This window comes from Saccopteryx leptura, chromosome 1, assembly GCF_036850995.1.
Source record: "Saccopteryx leptura isolate mSacLep1 chromosome 1, mSacLep1_pri_phased_curated, whole genome shotgun sequence".
NCBI classification, from domain to species: domain Eukaryota; kingdom Metazoa; phylum Chordata; class Mammalia; order Chiroptera; family Emballonuridae; genus Saccopteryx; species Saccopteryx leptura.
The window spans coordinates 51074167-51096457 of record NC_089503.1 but is presented as its reverse complement, the minus strand read 5'-3'; the positions used below and the strand labels follow the sequence as shown (position 1 = coordinate 51096457).

At 43.0% G+C, this 22291-nt stretch overlaps 1 protein-coding gene across 5 annotated transcripts in view; it reads right to left on the bottom strand.

Annotated features, from left to right (window-relative positions):
* The window catches only part of SCUBE2 (signal peptide, CUB domain and EGF like domain containing 2), a 76383-nt gene that overhangs the window by 28832 nt on the left and 25260 nt on the right, over positions 1-22291 (bottom strand). For 2 of the 5 annotated variants that reach the window (XM_066366099.1, XM_066366116.1), the window contains exons 8-16: positions 15174-15290; positions 14103-14225; positions 11371-11487; positions 9819-9941; positions 9286-9402; positions 8959-9045; positions 7137-7241; positions 4829-4984; positions 4237-4443 (exon numbers count right to left, since the gene is read on the bottom strand). In XM_066366099.1, coding sequence (XP_066222196.1) covers positions 4237-4443; positions 4829-4984; positions 7137-7241; positions 8959-9045; positions 9286-9402; positions 9819-9941; positions 11371-11487; positions 14103-14225; positions 15174-15290 — 1152 coding nt within the window. Of the gene's footprint in view, positions 1-4236; positions 4444-4828; positions 4985-7136; positions 7272-8958; positions 9046-9285; positions 9403-9818; positions 9942-11370; positions 11488-14102; positions 14226-15173; positions 15291-22291 lie in introns of all 5 variants that reach the window. The other 3 variants (XM_066366102.1, XM_066366108.1, XM_066366122.1) reach the window with 3 other exon arrangements.

Below are 22291 nucleotides of genomic sequence, written 5' to 3'. Positions count from 1 at the left end.
TTCTCTTTCTTTCTTTCTTTCTTTCTCTTTCTTTCTTTCTTTCTTTCTTTCTTTCTTTCTTTCTTTCTTTCTTTCTTTCTTCTTTCTTTCTTCCTTTCTTTTTCTTTACAGAGACAGAGAGAGGGACAGATAAGGACAGGCAGACAGGAAGGGAGAGAGATGAGAAGCATCAATTTTTCCTTGCAGGGAGAAGTGAAGGCAAAAATTAATGAATGGGACTACATCAGACTAAGAAGTTTTTGCTCAGCAAGAGAAACTGATAACAAAATAAACCGACAGCTAACTAAATGGGAAATGATATTTTCAAACAGCAGCTCAGATAAGGGCCTAATATCCAAAATTTACAAAGAACTCATAAAACTCAACAACAAACAAACAATCCAATAAAAAAATGGCAAGAGGACATGAACAGACACTTCTCCCAGGAAGAAATACAAATGGCCAACAGATATATGAAAAGATGCTCAGCTTCATTGGTTATTAGAGAAATGCAAATCAAAACTACAATGAGATACCACCTCACCCCTGTTAGATTAGCTATTATCAACAAGACGGGTAATAGCAAATGTTGGAGAGGCTGTGGAGAAAAGGGAACTCTCATCCACTGTTGGTGGGACTGTAAAGTAGTACAACCATTATGGAGGAAAGTATGGTGGTTCCTCAAAAAACTGCAAATAGAACTACCTTATGACCCAGCAATCCCTCTACTGGGTATATACCCCAAAACCTCAGAAACATTGATACGTAAAGACACATGTAGCCCCATGTTCATTGCAGCACTGTTCACAGTGGCCAAGACATGGAAACAACCAAAAGCCCTTCAATAGAAGACTGGATAAAGAAGATGTGGCACATATACACTATGGAATACTACTCAGCCATAAGAAATGATGACATCAGATCATTTACAGCAAAAGGTGGGATCTTGATAACATTATATGGAGTGAAATAAGTAAATCAGAAAAAAACAAGAACTACATGATTCCATACATTGGTGGAACATAAAAACGAGACTAAGAGACATGGACAAGAGTGTGGTGGTTACCAGGGGTGGGGGGAGGGAGGACATAGGAGGGAGGGAGGGAGAGAGTTAGGGGGAGGGGGAGGGGCACAGAGAACTAGATAGAGGGTGACGGAGGACAATCTGACTATGGGCGAGGGGTATGCAACATAATTTAATGACAAGATAACCTAGACATGTTTTCTTTGAATATATGTACCCTGATTTATTAATGTCATCCCATTAACATTAATAAAAATTTATTAAAAAAAAATTTTTTTCCTTGCAGCACCTTAGTTGTTCATCGCTTGCTTTCTCATATGTGCCTTGATGTGGGGGGGGGGGGGGGGCTACAGCAGACCGAGTAACCCCTTACTCAAGCCAGCGACCTTGGGCCCAAGCTGGTGAGCCTTGCTCAAACCAGATGAACCTGTGTTCAAGCTGGCGACCTCAGGGTCTCAAACCTGGGTCCTCCACATCCCAGTCCGATGCTCTATCCACTGCGCCACCACTGGTCAGGCTGCGCTGGCACTTTCTATTCCCATTCCCTGCTTACCTGTTCTTCATACTCTTACCACCATCTGCTACATGGTTCATTTCACTGTTTATTGGATGGTGGTCTCCCTCCCTCCTTAGGCACTGTACACTGTGTGAGGGCTCAGCTTTCGCTATTTTCTTTCATTACTGGATTCTACCTCCAGTAGCACCTGGCATACAGTAGGTACTCATAAATATTTATTGACTAAATAAAATTTCAGTTTTATATGTGCGTAAAAACAGATTGGAAAAATACACAGCAAGTTATTGACAGTGAGTCCTGCTGGGAGTGGAACAGGGAGCTGATGGAGACTCTCACTTTTACCATGTACATTTCTGTACCATTTGAAACATGTGTGATTTTAGTAATTAAAAACTAAATAAAAATATTTTAAAGGAAAAACATAATTGTTCCATGTTTACTTCTGGTGATTCAAAACACTTTTTTGAACTCTCTTCTGCAACACTAAAATTTCCAAAAAGAACTATCTTAGGCTTGTCTTTAAGGTATGTACCACCCAGAGTTCAGAAAATACCAGTAAGCCTGGTGTTTATGAAGTTCTAACACTATTAAATATACCAGGAGTGTGAGACAAACAGATAGACACACACACACACACACACACACACACACACACACACACACACACAGTGGTTTGCCTGTACCATCAGTCTGTTGGGTTAAAAGCCTTTCTAATTAACACACCTGACCACTCTTTACACCAATTTCCTCCTGCCAGCAGAAGGAAGGATTCCCATGGGTATTTCTTTGTGCTGTTTCCTCGACATGGCAAAACCTTCAACATTGCTATAAAACATGGTAAACATGGTTTGGTCCCATGTGGGCTACAGAACCCAACCATTGCTAGAGGGAGCTCTAGAGACAAGACACATTACCTCCTTCAGCAACAAATCCAACCTCACTTAGCATGACAACCATTTCAGGACACATTCACACACACACAACACTGTCATAACCCCCATACTGAGTGTCTTTTATAAGTTGTCATGGTCATGGGGCCTCTGTCCAGTAACTCCAGATCCTCATTCTTGAGCCTTTATTCCCCAGGAGTGTACTCATAGGTGATTGGGAACATTCTCAGTGGGAGTTGGTCCACAGGGCCCTTGACACTAGTTTTTCCTGAATTTTTAACTGTCCACAAAGGCTCCCTGGCGATCCTACCAGGCCTCTTCCTAGCAGGTAGCAAATGAGGAAAGAGGATGCAATTTAGCTCTGAGGGGCCAGAAGGACCAGCCTGCCCCTCCAGAGAGCTTCTGCAACTCACCCTGGGAAGTGGGGCAGCAACAGCCAACTCTCATCACTATTTTGGTACAAAAATTGGAACTCTTCGAGTTTTAAATGAGAACAAGCCAACCAGCTGTGTTGTTTTTACTTTTTTTTTTTCTTTTTAAGAGAGTCAGCTGGAATAAAAGTCAAGACTATTTGAGAACCAGCCTCTGGTGGACAGTTACACTTGATTTTTTTACTATATTTTGGCAAAGCACGGATTTGGCTGTGGACTATTTGCTGACAGTTCTCCCGAATGAGGACCCAAGGCTTCAGCTTTGCTTCTTCTTTATTTATTACTCCTTAGCTCACGCTTCATTTCGCGAGACTCGTGAGTGTAATGACGTGTCAGAAAGGACATCAATTTATTCTGGAGGGGTCTGATTATCAAAATTCACCTTATTTGAGACCGGAGCATCGGCTTTGGTGTCCCCCCATTAATGTGATCTTGAGCAAGAGAATTTACCCCCCTAAGCTCCAGTTTGTTCATCTGTTAAGTGGAGATAACAGCACCTACCTGGTGAGATTCCAGTTAGGATTAAGTAAGATAATACAGCTGCAGTGCTTGCATATAGCACTGTACTTGTGACAGGTGAGAACTCAATAAATCACCATTATTACTTTAAAGTGGGACTCAGTTTTCTCCATCTAAGACTTTTCAGATAGAATCTCCACTCAGTTTTCTCCATCTAAGACTTTTCAGATAGAATCTCCCATAATTTCCCAGAACAGTCTCTCAAAACAAACAGATCTCAAGACTGACCATCCTAGAATCTCTTACTCAGGTTCCTCTTGCCTGGAACTTTATCAGAGGAATAAAATTGATGTTGCTCAAATGCCAGATCTCAAATTTAATTCACACACACTAACATACATGGAATTGACTCTGCGAGAAACCTTGGGCTGAAACTCAGGGATCTCTAAGGCAGCTGACCAGCCCCCAGCGTGGCCTCTGCACAAAATTGTGTACAGGAGATTGTTTATTGCCACCATCAGTTGAGCCAGAGAGAGATAAGTGGGCAACTATGACTCTGGAGTGTGCAGAAAGTTCATGGTGCCTTATACCTGCAATCTTACCCCAGCCGGGCAACCACAGCCATCTGAAGACCGCTGTCCTCAGACCCTTAAAGGGCAACACTCCCTCTTTTCATCAACTCTGCCTCTTCCTTTCTGTCCCTCAATTCAGCAAACATTTATTAAATGTCCACTGCAAGCCGGGCATGATTGGCAGGTGCTGGGGAGCTCCTGGTTCAGCAGACATGACAGACACCACAAAATGAGTGGAAGTCTGGGTGTTCTGCAGAGTGAGCCCAGAGAGGGGAAAATGGGCCAGACTTTTGGTTACCCTTAGTGTTTACAGAGCAGAAGACAGTTCTGTTAGCAAGAATGTCCTGGCCAGCAGGCCACTCACCACATTGGTTTCCTACATGGCTTTGGCCCAGTCCGCAGGACTCTGTCCGGCGTTCAGATGCTCTGGGAGACTTTTTAACCACTTCGAGGTCCATGCCCGAGAGCTGGAGGTGGAACTGTTCCCTGTGGACCGCCTTCCGGAGCGTGCGGATGGCCTTCCGAAGCCTCTTCTCTGTTCGCTTTACGATGCAGCTCAGATTGCAAGAGGCTGCGGAAACAAGAGGGACCGCCGAGGGGAGGACGTCAGGCTGCAGCGGGTGAGGATGATCAGGCCGACTGCAGGACCCTTCCCCACCCACCGTTCCCTGTGGCCACGATGGGGAGAGACCTGGGACGGAGCACCTAGCAGGTTGGACAGTATTCAATACCAACAAGAAATTTGTTGACCAAAATGGTAGCTTTGGGTTTTCATGAAGCAGATTAAATCATCAGGTGCCAAACCAATCCAGTTTAGTTTGGGGTGAAAAAAAAAAAACAGGAGATACTTCAGTGGTTGCACAACCCTCCACCCCAAGAATGATGAAAAGTGGAAGGCAAAGGAATAAGGAGCAAGCTGTGAGAAGCCTGGCACCGTGGACTGTTTTCAAACCAACCTGTCACCTCCTTTTGGTTAGTCTCAAGCTCAAACTCAACAGTGATTAACATTTCCACAGCGGCGCTGGGCCGGCCTGGGGCTCCCGGGACTCGCTTGCCGGAGCTGCATGTAAGGTTTGCGTAGCGGAAGCTCTCTTTTACTGAGCTGTGCTTCTCTGTATGAAGAAACAAAATTATCGGAAGCCAAATCCTGGCAAAGCACTCAGCTGAACATTCGCTAGAGCTCAGTAAACATTTCATTAAAATGATTCTTGAGGGACTAAATGATTATTAACTCCAGATGCCAAGACGTGCTTGGAGCATGATGACATTTTGATTTTGAAAGGACAGTATTGCCTCCTGTATAACTTGATGATTTAGTGCTTGAAAATTATTTGCATAGATAAGTGCTGAGTGTTTTCAACTGACCAGCCACATATGCGGCAGGCAGGCAGGAACCAAGGTCTTCTTGCCTTCCTGACTGATGGTTTGCTAAGGTGCACTCCCGGCCTCACACTTGGATTCCTTGAAGCTGGACTATGATTTGCCAAGCAGGGGCTGACGCTTCCAATAAGGAATGAACACAGGAGTGAAAGGAAATTGACTCCTGCTTTTAGGCAAACTGACCCAGAAGTAATTCCACCCCAAAGGGAAAGCTGGAAACCACATCAACAGTGACGTCTCATTTTGAAATAACCAAGAACAACATATGGCACAAAGAATCAACAAAGCCAAACAGTATCGTGAAGGCATCTAGGATGGGAAGGAAAGAGTTGGGTAAGGCAGGGCTTTGCACATCCCTATGCCTGACTTTGACCGTCACCCCTCCCCCCATGGCTTCCAGTGAATCTTTTAACTAATGATTGTTAACCGAACCAAAGAGCTGGTCCACATGTCATCCACACAAACGATCTGTCTCTATTTTAAAATTTTGCCTTATTGAACTGATGTATCATCTGTATTGTATTCTTCTTTAACATTACAAGGATGTTCAAAGCTTAACAGTTCATTCAGGGGTCAAAGGAAGAAGTAGGCCTATTAAATTTGCCCTCTACAGATTTTGCCTAAGATCTATCTGACTTTTTCAAAAGGTTAACTTTAAATCTCAGAGTAAACAGATGTTCATTTTGAAGCTTTCTCCCTTTCAATTTTCCCATATCTATTTTTTTTTAACTATTTTTATTTTGAAATAAGTTTAGATTTATAGGAAAGTTGCTAAGATAGTACTGAGAGTTTTCATGTTTTTTCACTGAGTTTTCCCTGATGTTAACTAACATCTCCCATTAACACAAACATTTGTCAAAAGTAAGAAATTAACATGAGCACAACACCATTAAGTAAACCAAAGACCAAATTCATTGTTAAATAATGCTTTTTACTTCTGATCTAAAAGTATAAATGACCACTGTGAAGAATTTGGAAAAATACAGAAAAAAAATCAGAATCTTCCATCCTCCTCCCACAGATATAACTATTACAAATGATTTGGTGACTTTTCTTTTTTTCTTTCCTATCTATCCTTTTTCTTTTACACAATTTGGGTTGTATTAGATATACAAAATGTTACTCTCCCTTTTTCCTTCTTAGCATTGAAACAAGAACACTTTCCTATGTCATTAAACATTTATTCATTAATTCAACATAATGTTTCCTTAAATGGAGGTACCAAAATTCATCTTGGTTAGTTATTTAAAATAGCAATCCAAAGTAACAACAGTGAGCTTTATGTTTATTCGTTTGTATGATTTGTTAGAGGGTAGACTGGGGAAAGGAGCCTCCTTAATACTTGAATTCTGATTTTTTTTAAATCTCCAAGATTTTATGAAACAACACTGGCCGTGTGAGCTGGGACGGAGAGGAGCGCTGGGTTCTGCTCTTGTCAATAAGGCCAGTTGGATGGCATTTGTTCTGTTGAAGCCTCCAAACACTAGATCAGCAGGGAAGCTGAAATTTACATCTTTGTTCATCAAACACTATACTTTCTAAGCCAAGCCTTTTTTCATTTCCTTGGCTTATATTTCAAACAAACTTGAAGACAGAGAAAATTTAACCCACTATGACCACAAAGGGCTAGTGCATCTGGAAGCCCTTGCGGATTCCTGTGAAGCCACTGGTTTCCCCAGAGCTCTACCACCTGTACCCGCAAAAGAAGCCCTGAAGTCTAACCCCAGAACTACCCGGGATGCTAGGCGAGGCTCCTCTTCCTCCTGTGAAGAGAGTCCTTTGGAGATTCTGAACTGTTTGACCGCATCTGACGGGCTTGAGCTTGGTACAGCCCCTGTCCCAACATGCAGGCAAGCTCCCTGCACTAGCCATCTGATTCCATACCTGGTAGTTCTGGTCGCAGACCCTCGGGAAACAGCTCAGCCTTTTTCAAACTACACTTGCCTTCATTAAGCTTAAAGGTTACACTTGTCCTGACGGTGGCGACATCTTCAGAAAGAAATAAGTGAGAGATGTTACCTTCAGAGGCAAAGGAATGGAAACACCAGGTAGGCAACGGCGAACTATCCACTGGCTGGATCCCACCACACACTGTATACCCTGAGCCCCTCTCTTACCCTGAGACCAAGATCATGGGGTTTGGATCATGGAGTGCCCATCACCCTGGGACAGGGGACACCAGGAGCCTCCTAAGAGCTACACTTATTCCTCCATCTGAGGTGAATCAAGTGCTCAAATACAACAAAGGGAGGGTCCTAAACAACCTCAACAGTGACATAAAATATGAGATCATTTTTGTGCCTTCCAAAGCTAGAAGACCCAAATCCCCTAGTTCAAATTTAGACAAGACTGCTGAGGAAAATGAAGAAGAGCAGAGTCCCCTAAATAAGTCTGTCCTGGGGGGGACAGAGCTGAGGGAGCCACCAGACCAGACAAAATGGCACTCCCTCACTGTGGCTAGGATTCTCAGGATCTGAAAGGCCCACCGTGAGGGCCTCATGTGCAAAATTCTGCTCTCCTCCTACGGTCAGTCTTAACCATATGTTAAGCTCTGGAGCCAATGACCAGGATTCAAACTCTAGCTCTTTATCTTGTGATGAGAACTTAATCTCCCCAGATCACAGTTTTCTCATCTATAAAATAGACGTAGTTAGGGAACCTACATTACCAGGCTATTGTGAGGATTAAATGACATAATGCAAAAAAAAAAAAAAAAAAAGGACAGAGTGAGAACTGCATAACTGTTAACTATCTGCTTGCCCATCCTTGGGGTGCCCTAAATCTCCGAGTGACCATCCCTGAGGGATTTGGTGAAACAGACCATGATGTCTGCTCTGCCTGGGTCCAAACATCGGGCAAGAGGAGCAGTAAAGGATAATGCTTAGACTCTGGATTCAGACTGCCTGGTTAAAATCTTGGCCCCACTATTTCTTATCTGAGCCACTTTGGGTACATTATTTCGCCTCTCGGAACCTCAGCTTCTTCATCTGGTTAATGAGGATAATAGTAAAATTGTCCCAGAGGGTTGAAATGTGGATTAAATCAGCTAGTACATGCAATACAGTGGCTGGGCATATTTGAACTGTTCGACCAATATATACAAGCTGTTATTATCCTGCTTTGGGTTTCTAGCTTTGCCCATATGTGTAATATAAACACAAAGAACCATTTCTTCATTCAGATGTTCTCATGACATAATTGCAGAGATGTCTACATCTGGGAGGACGAGGCTTCCTAAAAGCTTTAAATTTCATTTTTCACCTTTTGACAAAGCAGAAAGGGTTGAGGGTCCTTTTCCTGGACAGAATTCTTGCTCTTCCATCATACCCATGGCTATCTGCACCAACGCTATGTGCCCTGGGCACACTTTTCCGGCTGGGCCTTTGAGGTGTTGTAGGGCACAGGGAGTTTGGGAGACCTGAGTCTCCTGATCCTGGAGCTCTGTGGGCCTCTGCCCAATATGATGAGCCACCAGGGCTGAACACGGAGCCCCCCAACACACAGTAGACACTGGGTGGGTGTCTGTCACACGGTAAGTCAGATTTCAGGCACCGAGGCCACAGGCAAGAACACCCCAGAACATGCTAACAGTATTGAGGAGATAAAGAGAAAAGCAAACAAAGCCAGCACCCAGGAACAGCGTCCCGACAATGAAGCCCACTGAACACAGTGGGCCCCAAAGAGGACACGCAGACTTGGTAATTACCCCTGAAAGCAGAGTCATTTGACTTTTGCTGTTTGTTCCTGAGAGGAGAGGAAGAGCCGCAGATGATAGAGTAGGCGTCTTGCAGTCCTGACAGACAGAATGTGGATTGTCAACACATAAACAAGGCCACAGTTTCTCCTGGTAGCAGCTAAAATCACCCCCACCCCCCACTCCACAGAAACCACTGGAAAAACACCCCGCATGTGGGGTCTGAAAACACTGGCCTCTGGTGATCAAGGGGAAGCCCTCTGAGAGTATCTAACACCGACGGCCAGGAAGGCCTGGCCTTGGCATGAGGACCTGCCCCAGGATCTGGGGCCCACTCACCTGAAGAGAGGCGAATGCCAGAGAGACATCTGAGGAAGCACCTGTCTCCTCTGCCACTCTTACCGCAACGCAGGGACACGTGGGGTGACACACTAGTGGGCAGGACCCCCTTCACTTCTATACAGGACAAAATACAGACACTTACAGAAAGAGAAGGACACTTTCAGGTGTGACAAGGATGGCTGGGTCCCATGCAACAAAGGCCCCAAGAAAAAAACAAAAGCAGAGCTGATACCCAGCATAGAACACAAGTCACCTTTTCCCACCAAAATAAAAGAACTACACCTATGCTAGATTTTTTAATGCAGAAAAGCAATCAGAAAAACAGAAGCTAGCTCCAACCTATGCAGAAGCACAGAAGGAAACACCAAAGATTCTGCAAAGTATCTCCTGTTTTTAAACTATTTAAAGCGTGGCTGCTATAGCTGAGGGGAGGGACGGTCAGCCTCACTCGGGGTCCAATCAGACGTGGAAGAGGGCAGCTGGGCCAATGGGGAGCCTGCTGGCTGAGGCTGAGCCACGGTGCTCCTTACCCACACAGTCCTTTTTATTCCAGTGGAGCTTGTATGCAGAGTGGCACTGGCATTCGTAGCTGCCCACCGTGTTCACACAGATCTGCTGACAGCCTCCGTTGTTGATGCTGCACTCGTTGGTGTCTGGGGGAACAAAACACGCTCCTGTCACAGCAGCCCATCACTGACCTGGCAGACACTATCCTTCCCTTGAGGAAGGAGCAGGAGGGGAGTCACATGGCTGAAACTCACTAAACAAAGGAAAGATGCTGACTGCCTTTAGGATGTGTACTTGGCACCTGCGGGCCCCACTCTCCACTCAGTGAATTGCCTGGCATGAGCCTCACCGGGACAGCTGCATGTTTTGTTCTTGAACAGAACATTCCCTGTTAGGGACACTCAGAAAAGTTACACCACTTTCAGACATCCAAACTCAGATGCTGCACAGGCCTCTAATTTAAAAGTCCCCCACCCGCCTGAGCTATACGCCAAAGGAGACAGACAGAATTAGGACTCTCCACTTGACAGTTTATGTAGTCAAAGTACAGAGAAGGAAAATGACTTGCACTAATCTCCATCAACCTGAGACTGAGTCCAGGTCAAAGGTGGCCCAGCCTAAAACCCAGTACACGTCTGTACTTAAGGCACATGCCCTGGGGGTTTCCTGATGGGCTGGAAGAGTATGTTCTTAACCATGCCAACACTATCTTGGAAAGGAGAAGAGAATTGTTTTTTAGAAATATTAGCTTTATTTAATTTCAGTAAAAATTTTATATTCATTACTTGTTTCGATTTGTTTTTAAAACAGTTTTAATATTAAAAAATTTTTTTGAAATCATGAAAACAAAAGTAAAGGAGAAGAGAAATAACACTATCTATAGCGAATCAGTACTGTCCATGCTTCTGAAGCACAGGACACAAGGATTGGGCAGAAAGTATTTAGGCCAGTGGTTCCCAAATCCTCAGATCCTCAAAATCACCTTGGAAGCCCCAGATAGTCTGAGTCAGAACTGAATCGGTATTCTCAAGGATTGCTGAATGAACCCAGTGATCAGGGGAGCAGAATGGGAGTCACTTGCTGCCAAATCTGACTTATGCCATAGTCTACTTGACCAGAAGGACAAATGACATCAGAACACGTTGCTCCATGGGCACAGAGCAGAGAGATAAAGTCAGTGGCCCAACTTCCAGCTCAAAGGGCTTGAACAAGGCTGTGCAGTCAGTTCCCACTGTGGAATTGTTGGTGCCCTGCCAAGCCTCTCGAAGGGATGTAACTTTACTGCTGGGAAGTTCCAGCAGGTCGCGTATCAGTTCCTGAGAGAGCCTCCCATTCTCTGAATATAACCGCATCAGTAAAGTCAATAAGGAATTCATGGCGGAAGAGCTTAGCTCTCCTCTCTGCTCCATTTCACACTTGATGAGTTAAAGGGACGAATGGGGAGGGATTTCCCTTAGCAGATGCTTCCCTTGAGTTGGTGGATTCAGCACTACTGTACAGGGACTGGACTGTCTTATTCATCCCCCAGTGCAGGAAAGTTGGCCCTGATCTGGTCCAAAGGGGCATTCTGCTCACCTCCACAGTGGGTGAAGCCATAGAGGGTGTACCCTTTGTTGCAAGCACAGGTGAATGTGCCAGGGTGGTTGATGCAGCTGTGGTCACAGGTCCTATCCAAAGAGCATTCATCCACATCTGTAATGGTAAAGGGAGAGGAGATCAGAAACCAGCTTGGAGGGATGTGTGGAGAGAATACGTTTATGATAGCCGATTACTATGGAAATCAACACAAACATCATTTCAGTTTCCCACTCACTTGTATTAAAGAAAGTCCTGAGCAGCCCACAATAAATACACTCACTGTCGGGACCCTTCTTTCCAAATTCTGTTGTAAACTGCATTTGTCTAAAAGCTCATTTGGTCTCCCTCACCCATGCTTATTTGCACGGCTGAGTAATTTAAAATTTTTATGTGAATATAATTTCACCAATCTCTTTCCCTTCTCCGATCCCATCCTATATACATATAACACAGTGTTATAGAGAGCAGAAAAGCAAATCCTGGAGGAAAGGAGTGAGGGTGTTGGTGGGAGGGGGACAAGGGGGAAGTTGAGGGAAACTCGGGGGTGGTGGGGATGTATTTGGGGGGACACTAGAATCTATGTAAACACAATAAATTAAAATCAATTAAAAAATAAAAAATAAAATTTTAAGTGAAGACAAATGAGATAATATACCTACAAAGGGTTTGTCAATGATAAGGTGTAGCCTATACATTATTATTGTTATATCACTCCTGGTAAAATAGCAATAGTAATTTTATAAGCTAGGGCAAATTGAAAGGAGAAAACACTTGGGATGGAAATAAATCTGGTTCTTCTCTTTCTGATCTTTTCAGAATGAGTTTTCTGGCTCCAGAAAGCTAGTCGATCCTGGGTTTTAATGCCCCCTGCATTAAAAGAATATGTTAAAGTTAACGTCCTCAATAATTTTCTATTACAGATACTGAAATTTGGTGTTATACCCCAAGCTGGATCCTCTTAGCCAGTCCTTTGACGTTGTTCCTCACCCATGGCTCAGTCCCAGGGAGCCCCTCCCATCCTGTTTCAGTGTGGAGGCATCCCTGGCTTTGGCTAAGGTCACGAAAACTAGGGTCAAGACTGCATTGGCCGATCTGATCATCTCTTCTTTCCTGGTCTGGTCCTCACATCTTTCCTCTGGGCTAGGATTTCAGAGCTTTACTGCCTCAGCTCTTCAGAGGGCTTTGACAGAGTTATGACTTATGTCTCCAAATGGATAAACCAGGACCGTGCAGAACTCAGGGGAAGCCCATCAGATCACTGCTCGATCTCTTTTCAACACCAAATGTGCCATGAGAAACTATATTAATAAAAAAAACAAACATTTGGAAGGAACTAGAAGAATAAAAAATAAAATAAAAAGGGCAAGTTCTTGCAACACCTCTTCTTCCCTAGCTGTTCCCAGAAATCCTGGCAATTGTTCCAGTAAATTTATTCTGTGCAAATATTTGTTCTACCAAGACTGATCAGTGAAAAATGAGAAAAAGTCTGTTTCTTCCCTAGTAATTGATGTCACTCTATGAAGTCTGTTATTCACATCAGCCAGTTGCCGAGAAAGTGAACCCTTCCAGTAGCTGACTTTGGCTGCTCATGATGGGCTCTTGCTTTGCCAAAAATAATGAGATCACTTTTATAATTCTTTTTTAATGTGTTTACATAGCTTAAACAGTATTTCTTGCTCTATACATTATGAAACATTATGTAGAACAGCAAATTTGCTTTCTTAGCCAAATGGATGAAAACCATGTAGTAACTGTCTAGAATGAACTCCCTGAATTTAGAAGGCATTGTGCTTGAATTGCCTGACAAAACATGCATTAAGAAGAAAAATCCAAGAGAGAAACTTAGTTCACACACTATAAGGTTTAAAAAACGTAATGTAATATCTTTACTATCTGAAGTTAAGTCAAATATGATTTTCTGATTTTGATTTAATTCTGGGATTTCTAACAAAATTAAGTTAGGCTGTTCTTATTTCTAGAAGTGGAACAGGAACAGATGATAGATCTTTTTTGAGAGCTTCTTCCTGAAAATATAAATGGTGCTCCCACCCAAAAGAGCTCATACCATCCAGACGGTTATTAATATCAACACCTGCCACCCAGGGAAGTTTGCTTGCCGCACCCCTTATGTGGGAGTCTTGCATCTGAGAAGGGGTCTGCAATCCTGCCTAGGACTAACCAGCACATCTTTCTACTCAATCCCCTCTCTCTCTCTCTGCAAGTACCAAAAGCTGGTCATTCAAACAAAGGCTACAAGGAAGAGACCAACTGGTACATGGCCTTGATCATGGGTTGACCCCCAACTTTTTGCTGGGAAAATGTATGTTAACCAAATCTACATATTTTGCCACTAAATTTTTTGTTACCAAATCTATAACGTTAAAGGAAATTTTCGAAAAGGAAAGTTATTCATAATCTTAACACCCTAATACAACCTTGTTTGCATTCTGCAATCCAATGCATGGATAGCTGAGAGCTCTGCTCTAATCACACCAGTGAGTTCTTTGAGGTGTTCTCTAATCATTCACAGCTTAATTTCTAAAACATACCTGTGTGCTACATCAGTCTTTGCATTCTACCTAATAGATGAAATAAGTGAGGCACAGGTTGGAGTTGGGATTAATGACTCGGTTGAGAAGCCCAATGAGCCAGTCTCTGCCTGGGTAGGTCTCATCTGCTCCGCTCCCACCAGCGGGCTTTGTACAGCACAGTTATGTTTCAGCACGTACCTTGACAAGACTTCTCATCTGTTAATAATTTAAATCCCTTTTTGCAGCTACAGTCAAAACTGCCCACGGTGTTTTTGCAGAAATGATCACAACCTCCATTGCGGGTCTGGCACTCATCAATATCTGTAACATGTGAGCATTGGCAAATCAGACAGCTATACTTGCCCCGTTTTCCACAAATCCCCGAAGTACTATTGTGTGTGCTTCATTAGTCTCTGAAACAGAAAAAGACCCATAGAAGCATTTAAGAATGTTCGCTGATGTTTTTAATCTTATGCATGTTTTCTTGCCTGGCTTAAGCAATTTTGAAAGGGGACAAGAGCCTAGTCCCCTTGAGAATCGTAACTTATACTGCCCTTGACCAGCATTAAGAAACAATCTATGGGAAAGAACGGTGATGTTTTGTTATAGTCTCATCCTTGCCCTGCTCTCTCAAGATAATATGGCTCCCTTTCGCATACTTTCCATTCCAGTTTAATCATTAAAGTTAAAAGAAAATAGGATATTTATTTTGGAAAATTACACAACAATCAAATAGCCTTAATGCTTTTAAATGATTCCTGATACTCAAATTAATCTTATCTGTTCTCAGTTTCATCTGGTAACTGGTTACCTACTTTTTATCGTGTTGAAGAACTAAGCCTTTGTAGTCTTGCCCATGAAATACTAGCAGGTCATTGGGGTCACTATTCATCAGTAAAAGTTAAAAGTACAGTTATTCATTAAGCCCTCTGGATAGCAATCTTGGCTGTTATTTACACAATCTCTAGGCTGTTATTTATGATATGTTGATATTATCTCCTACAAATGTTCCCTTGAACTTCTGCCTTTTTCTAATAAGGCCACTGCCTGAAATGGATTATTTGATACTTTTAGAAGCTGAGCTTCTCAACAGTTAGTGTAATTAAGTTGGTTCTAATTAAGCTCACTCAATTAAAACCTTTCACTAGCCCAGGGAAGAAAAGCTTCCATCAATAAGAATCATAAGCAAATCTGGAGTCACTCAGGAGGTGTGGAGGGAAGAGCTGCCTTTACCCCCACACATTAGCAGCATGGAGAGACACAGGCTACCTTTACAGGTCTTCCCATCCAACTGGAGAGTGAATCCAACGGGACAACTGCAATGAACACCTGTCGACGTATCCTTACAGGTGCGATCACAGCCTCCATTGTTGACAGCACACGTTTCTGACAAGGAGGTAAGAAAAAGGCAGTTAGCAGCTAAAGTGCTAATGCAGGTGGGAGGAAAGGGATGTTAGTACAATATTAATACTTGACAAAATTCATAAAAGCCAAGAAGCATCATGGGGTATTCACAGTTGTACCCCCAAGTCTCTGCCACCTGCAGATGAGATAGAGGAAGAGCAGCACAACTTCTCCCACTCATTTAAACAAATGACATCTCCCAAGGAAGCTTGATTGATGGGGTGGCCAAAAGGGTAAAGATGCCACTCCCAACCTGCTGAGCCTATTCCTCCTCTGGCTCATTCTGAAGCCACTAAAATTTCCTATTGATCCACAACCAGTTACCTGCTAAGTATGACACATCTGGAAGGCTAGATGTGAATACAGAATAGAGAAAGCGGGTCGGTGCTCCTTCCTTAATCCTGAACTCTCTCCCTTCAATACAAGTGATGGACAAAGCAAGAGAAGATAAGCCTTGCCCACCCCAACCATTCCCTTGTCAGAGATCAATGGCATCTTCCTTGCAACTGCCCGTAACTCAGATTAGAAGTTTACCTTTTCCTGAAAGGAGGAAAAGCTGTCAGAACTACATGAAAAATCAGCCGCAGTTGTTTAATCGTATCTATAAAGATGAGGGAAATAAACAAAATGGCCTTGTAGTTCTTTCTGTACTTTATACAATTACTATGAGTAATAGACACATGCTCTTCAACATTCATTCCGTTGTTAGCATCCAGGCATCCAGAAACCTGACTTGACTTCCATAGCCACCTCATTGTAGAGCCTGGGGGCACAAGATTAGTTCTAAATAAATGTGACAGATAGGACATATATGATTCTCTATTTCCTCTCAAAACCTCACTAAAATGACACAGAGAGAGAAACAGAAAGAGGGAGAATAAGAAGCATCAGCTTGTAGTTGTGGCACTTTAGTTGTTCATTGATTGCTTTCTCGTATGTACTTTGACTGGGGGCTCAAGCTGAGCCAGTGACCCCCTGCCTAAACCAGCAACCTTGGGCTTCAAGCCAATGACCTTTGGGCTCAAGCCAGAAACCATGGGGTCATGCCTATGAGTCTATGCTCACAACCCCATGCTCAAGCTGGATGAGCCTGTGCTTAAGTCAGTGACCTCAGAGTTTTTAACCTAGGTCCTCAGTGTCCCAAGTTGATGCTCTATCCACTGCACCACCGCTTGGTCAGGCTAAAATGATTTTTTAAAGTACAAATCCTGGCCCTGGCTAGTGGTTCAGTGGGTAGAACATTGGCCTGGAGTATGGATGTCATGGGTTGAATTCCTGGTCAGGGCACAGAGGAGAAGCAACTATCTGCTTCTCCACCCCTCTCCCTATTTCCTCCCTCTTCCTCTCTCATAGCCAGTGTCTCAGTTGGTTTGAGCCTTGGCCCCAGGCACTGAGAAAAGCTCAGTTGGTCCTAGTGCATCAGCCTCAAGCACTAAAAATAGCTCACTACTGGGTATTGGCCCCAGATGGGGTTGCTGGGTAGATCCCAGTCAGGCACAGGCAGAAATCTGCCTTACTGTCTCCCTTCCTCTCACCTATAAGTAAACAAACAAACAAACAAAGTACAAATTCTTAAGGACAAAGAAGATAGAAGAAAAGAACTAGATGAAAGATGTCAGATACTCTTGAAGTGGCCCGTCAATGGAGGAAAAGTAACTGGCATGGCAGAAAGCTAATTCCCAGTCATCTGCAGCAGGGATGCTGACAAGTAGTGAGCTCATGTGAACCACAGAAGTCCAGAGGGCCCATGGATTGGAGGTACAAGGTTATTCTAGATAGAGAAATGAGGATGGAGTTAAAAATAGAAAGACTGCCCATCAGTAGATGAGTGCAAAAAAAAAAAATATATATATGTAAAGATAGACAACAGTGTGGTGATTGCCAGAGGGAAAGGGGACACGGGAGGTAGAAGTGGGCAAAGAGAGGATAAAAGGGAATGAAAAGAGGCTTGACTTTGGGTGATGAGCGCATAATGTAGTGTGCAGACGATGTCTTAATTGAGTTGTATACTTGAAACCTGTATCGTTTTATTAACCAATGTCAACCCAATAAATTCAATTTAAAAAATCAGTAAAAACAGAAAGACTGATTGAGAGTCTGTGCTAAAAACAGATAAGCCCCCTGATTCCCTCCTGAATTCTATAGCCAGATGATTACCCCCTCCTTATTGGGCTGCCACAGAGAAATTTATCCTAGAGAACTGGGACCAGAGAAGAACTGGGCTCAAGGGCACTAGGAATAGCACAGGGAAGGGGACTTACAGTTAGTGAAGTCTATATCCAAAAAAAATGATGGCAAATTCTCATCCCTCACTCAGCTTCCAGAATGCTGGCAGTCCTGTCTACGTCCCCTCAGCAGGAGGTGAAAAGACTCCTCTCCAGAAAAACTTACCTGCCAAGGTGAAAAGACCTAGGGATATTGGCACTTGAGGATCTCCAAATGAAATAGCTAAGTCACTGCCTAGCCATCCAAGCATAAAGCCCACCAGCTAATGAAATATCTAACTGGCTTTTTAGTATTTCACTATTAAATATGGAAAGTCAGCCAAGAGTCACCAGACATTTCAAGAAAGCTGCTAATATGAAATAAATACACCAAATCAAATGAACAGGGAACTTGGAGGAAACAAAGAGAACACAGGAAACAAAAGAGAAGTTTTTAAATACCTTATAATTAATTTCCTCAGAGAGATAAGAAAAGCATCCATGAAATAAGAACAGGATCCTATAATAAAAAACCAAAGTAAAATTCTCAGAAATTCTTGAAAGCACATATTTTAAAAGAATTCTGGCCCTGGCCAGTTGGCTCAATGGTAGAATGTCAAGCCAGCATGTGGAAGTCCAAGGTTCAATTTCCAGTCAGGGCACATAAGAGAAGCAACCATTTTTGTCTCATCCCCTCCCCTTCCTCCTTCTCTCTCTCTCTCTCTCTCCCCCTCCTGCAGCCATGGCTCAATTGATTTGAGTGTGTTGGCCCTGGGCTCTGAGGATGGCTCTGTGGAGCCTCCAGCTCAAGTGCTAAAAATACCTCGGTTGTGAGCATGACCCCAGATGGGCAGAGCAAGGGCCCCAGATGGGGGTTGCTGGGTGGATCCTGATTGGGGCACATATGGGAGTCTGTCTATTTCCCCTTCCCTCACTTAAAAAAAATCCTGTAGAAGGATTAGAGGGGAAAAAAGAAAAATAAAATATCCTAGAAAGTAAAACAAAAATATAAAGAAGAGACAATTAGAGGATCAATACAGAAGTTACAATAGCTAGTTAACAGAAGTTCCAGAAAAAAGGAACAGAGAAAATGGAGTGAGGCCCTGGCTGTTTGGCTCAGTGGTAGAGTGCTGGCCCAGCGTGTGGATGTCCTGGGTTCAATTCTCAGTCAGGGCACACAGGAGAAGCGACCATTTGCTTCTCTACCCCTACCCCTCTCCCTCTCTCTATCTCTCTCTTCCCCTCCTGCAGCCATGGCTCGGTTGGAGCAAGTTGGCCCCAGGTACTGAGGATGACTCCATAGCTTCCCCTCAGGTGCTAAAATATCTCCATTGCTGAGCAACGGAGAAAAGGCCCCAGATAGGCAGAGTATCATCCCATAGGGGGCTTGCCAGGTGGATCCCAGTCTGGGCACAAGCAGGAGTCTGTCTCTCTGTCTCCTTACTTCTCACTTAAGAAAAAAAAAAAGAAAATGGAGTGAAGAAAATTATCAAAAGAAAAATACAAAATAACTTCTCAAGGAAAAACATACAATGAGGCAAAAGCAGTCTATTCAATAAATGGTATTGGGGAAATTGGACAGAAATGTGAAAAAATTAAAACTAAACCAACTTTTTACGCCATACACAAGAATCATCTCAAAATGAATTAAAGACTTAAATATTAGACATGAAACTAAAAATCCTAGAAAAAACATAGGCAGTAAAATCTTGGAAATTCCTCATAGTAATATTTTTTCAGATATATCTCCTCAGGCAAGGGAAATAAAAGAAAAGATAAACAAATGGACCTCAAAACAAAAGTTTTTGCACAGCAAAAAAAGCATAAAGATAATGAAAAGTCAATCCACCAAATAGGAGAACATATTCTCCAGTACCTCTAAGAAGGGATTAATATCCAAAATTTACAAAGAACTTATAAAACTGAACACCAAAAATGTAAACAATCCAATAAAAAAATGGGCCAACAACCTGAATAGAAACTTTTCTAAAGAGGACATACAGATGGTCAATAGACATATGAAAAGATACTCAATGTCACTAATCATAAGAGAAATGCAAATTAAAACCATAATGAGGCTTGACTAGGTGGTGGCACAGTGGATAGAGTATTGATGTGGGGTGCTGAGGACCCCAGTACATTGGGGTTCAAAACCCCAAGGTTGCCAGCTTGAGCATGGGTTCATGAAGTTTGAGTGCAGGCTCACTAGCCTGAGTACAGGATTGCTGATTTGAGTGTGGGATTATGGTCACTGGCTTGAGCCCAAGGTCACTGGCAGGAGCAAGGGGTCACTGGCTCTGCTGTAGCCCCTCCGATCAAGGCACATATGAGAAGCAATCAATGAATAACTAAAGTACTGCAACTACGAGTTGACTTTTTTCTTGTTTTTTTTTTTACAAGTTGATATTTTTCATCGTTCTCCCTTCCTGTTTCTCTCTTATTCTCTGTCGCTCTCTCTCACTCTCACTAAAACAAAAACAGAAAATAGTCCCCTGCCCACACCTGTCGGAATGACTGTCATCAACAAATCAACAAACAACAAGTGTCTGCAGGATGTGGAGAAAAGGAACCTTTATGCACTTTGTGTTGGTAGGAATGCAGATTGGAACAGCCACTGTGGAAAGCAATATGGATTTATCTAAAAAAAAATTTTTTTATATGGAACTGCCTTTTGACCCAGTGATTCCACTTCTGGGAATATATTCTAAGACACCCGAAACACTCATTTGAAAGAATAATGCATCCCGATGTTCATTGTAGTATTACTTACAACAGCCAAGACGTGGCAACAGCTAAGTGACCATCAGTAGGTGAGTGCAAAAAAAAAAGCTGTGGTACACAATGAAATACTACACAGTCATAAAAAAGAATAAAATCTTACCTTTTATGACAGCATGGATGGACATAGATAGTATATACTATGCTAAGTGAAATAAGCCAGTCATAGAAAGACAAGAACCATATGATTTCACTCATATGTGGAATCTAATGAACAAAATGAACTAACAAGCAAACAGATTCATACATAGAGAGCAGGCTGAGAGCTGTCGGGGTGAGGGCAGTGAAGGTGGTGGAGAGATAGAGCAAAAAAGGACAAAAAAAAAAACCCCTCATGGACATGGGCAACAGTGTTGTGACTGCCAGGGGTGGGGGGAGGTGGAGGAAAGCATGGGAGGATAAATGGTGATGGACAGACTTGACTTGGGGGAGTGAACATACAATGCAATGTACAGAGATATGTTATAGAATTGGGCACCTGAAACCTGTATAATTATGTTAACCAGTCTCACCACAATAAAATTCAATTTAAAAAAATAAAAATAGGCCATGGCTCGTTGGCCCAGTGGTAGAGCATCAGCCTGGCATGTGGATGTCCTAGGTTAGATTCCCAGACAGGGCACACAGGAGAAGTGCCTATCTACTATTCCACCTCTCCCACTTGTGCTTCTCTCTCTCTCTTCCCCTCCTGCAGCCATGGCTCTATAGGAGCGAGTTGGCCTCAGACACTGAGGATGGCTCCATGGCCTCAACTTTAGGCACTAAAAAATGGCTCCATTTGCAACGGAGCAAGGTCTCTAGATGGGCAGAGCATCGCACCCTAGTGGGCTTGTTGGGTGGATCCCAGTCGAGGCTCATGTGGGAATCTGTTTCTACCTCCCCTCCTCTCATTGAATTAAAACTAAATAAATAAATAATAAAAATAAAAATAGTCTGATGGTGGTGCAGTGGATAGAGCTGAGGACCCAGGTTCAAAACCCTAAGGTCGCCAGCTTGAGTGTGGGGTTCCCTGCTTGAGCAGCGATCAAGATGATCCCATGATGGCTGGTTTGAGCCCAAGAGGTCGCTGGCTTGAGCCCAATGTTGCTGGCATGAGCAAGGAGTCATTGGCTCAACTGGAGCCCCCCCCCCAGGTCAAGGCACATATAAGAAGCAATCAATGAACAACTAAAGTGCCACAACTATGAATTCATGCTTCTCATCTCTCTCCCTTCCTCTCTTCCTCTCCCCCCTCCCTCTCTCTCTCTCTCATTAAAAATAATAATAATAATAAAAATAATAAAAATAAATAAAAGTAAAGATTTTTAAAAGAACCTTTCAGAACCAGTGGATTCAGATGTCCATATTGAAAAGGCCAACTGAGTGCTCAGCATACCAGGAGGGAAAAGTCCCACAGTGGGGGGTATTATTGTGAAATTTCAGATCCCCAAGGACAAGAAGACCCTAAAAACTTCTGGAGAGAAGCTTTCATATGAAGGTTCCATATGAAGGATCAAGAATAAAAATGACTTTAGACTTCTTGAAACAACACTGAATGCTTGCAAACAATCGAGTGCTATTCAAAACTCTGAGGGAATATTCTTTCCAACTCTGTATTCTATACTGAGCCCATTTGTCCATGAAGGATGAATATGGAATATAAAGACATCTTCAGGCATGCAACGTTTTTTTTAAACCTCTATTTACCTGAGTAAACTAACAAAGAAGATGTCAGATCTGCCCAAATAGGAGAGCAGTGAGGGGAACGGCAGGCTGGTTGGAAAGGGACAGTCGGGCCCCACCAGAGCAGGTGGAAGCCTCAGAGGAGAGCGGAATTGGCAAGTTAATTGCTGTATTCGAACACATTGAAGAAGGTTTTAGAGCTCTGCCAGAAATTTGCAAAAGAACAGGTAAGAGGTACTTAGAAAACTAAGCAAACAAAGAAAATACAATCATAAAACCTCATGTGTCTCTTGAGTAAATCATATTTAGATATTCATAGTCACAATCATGTAAACACAT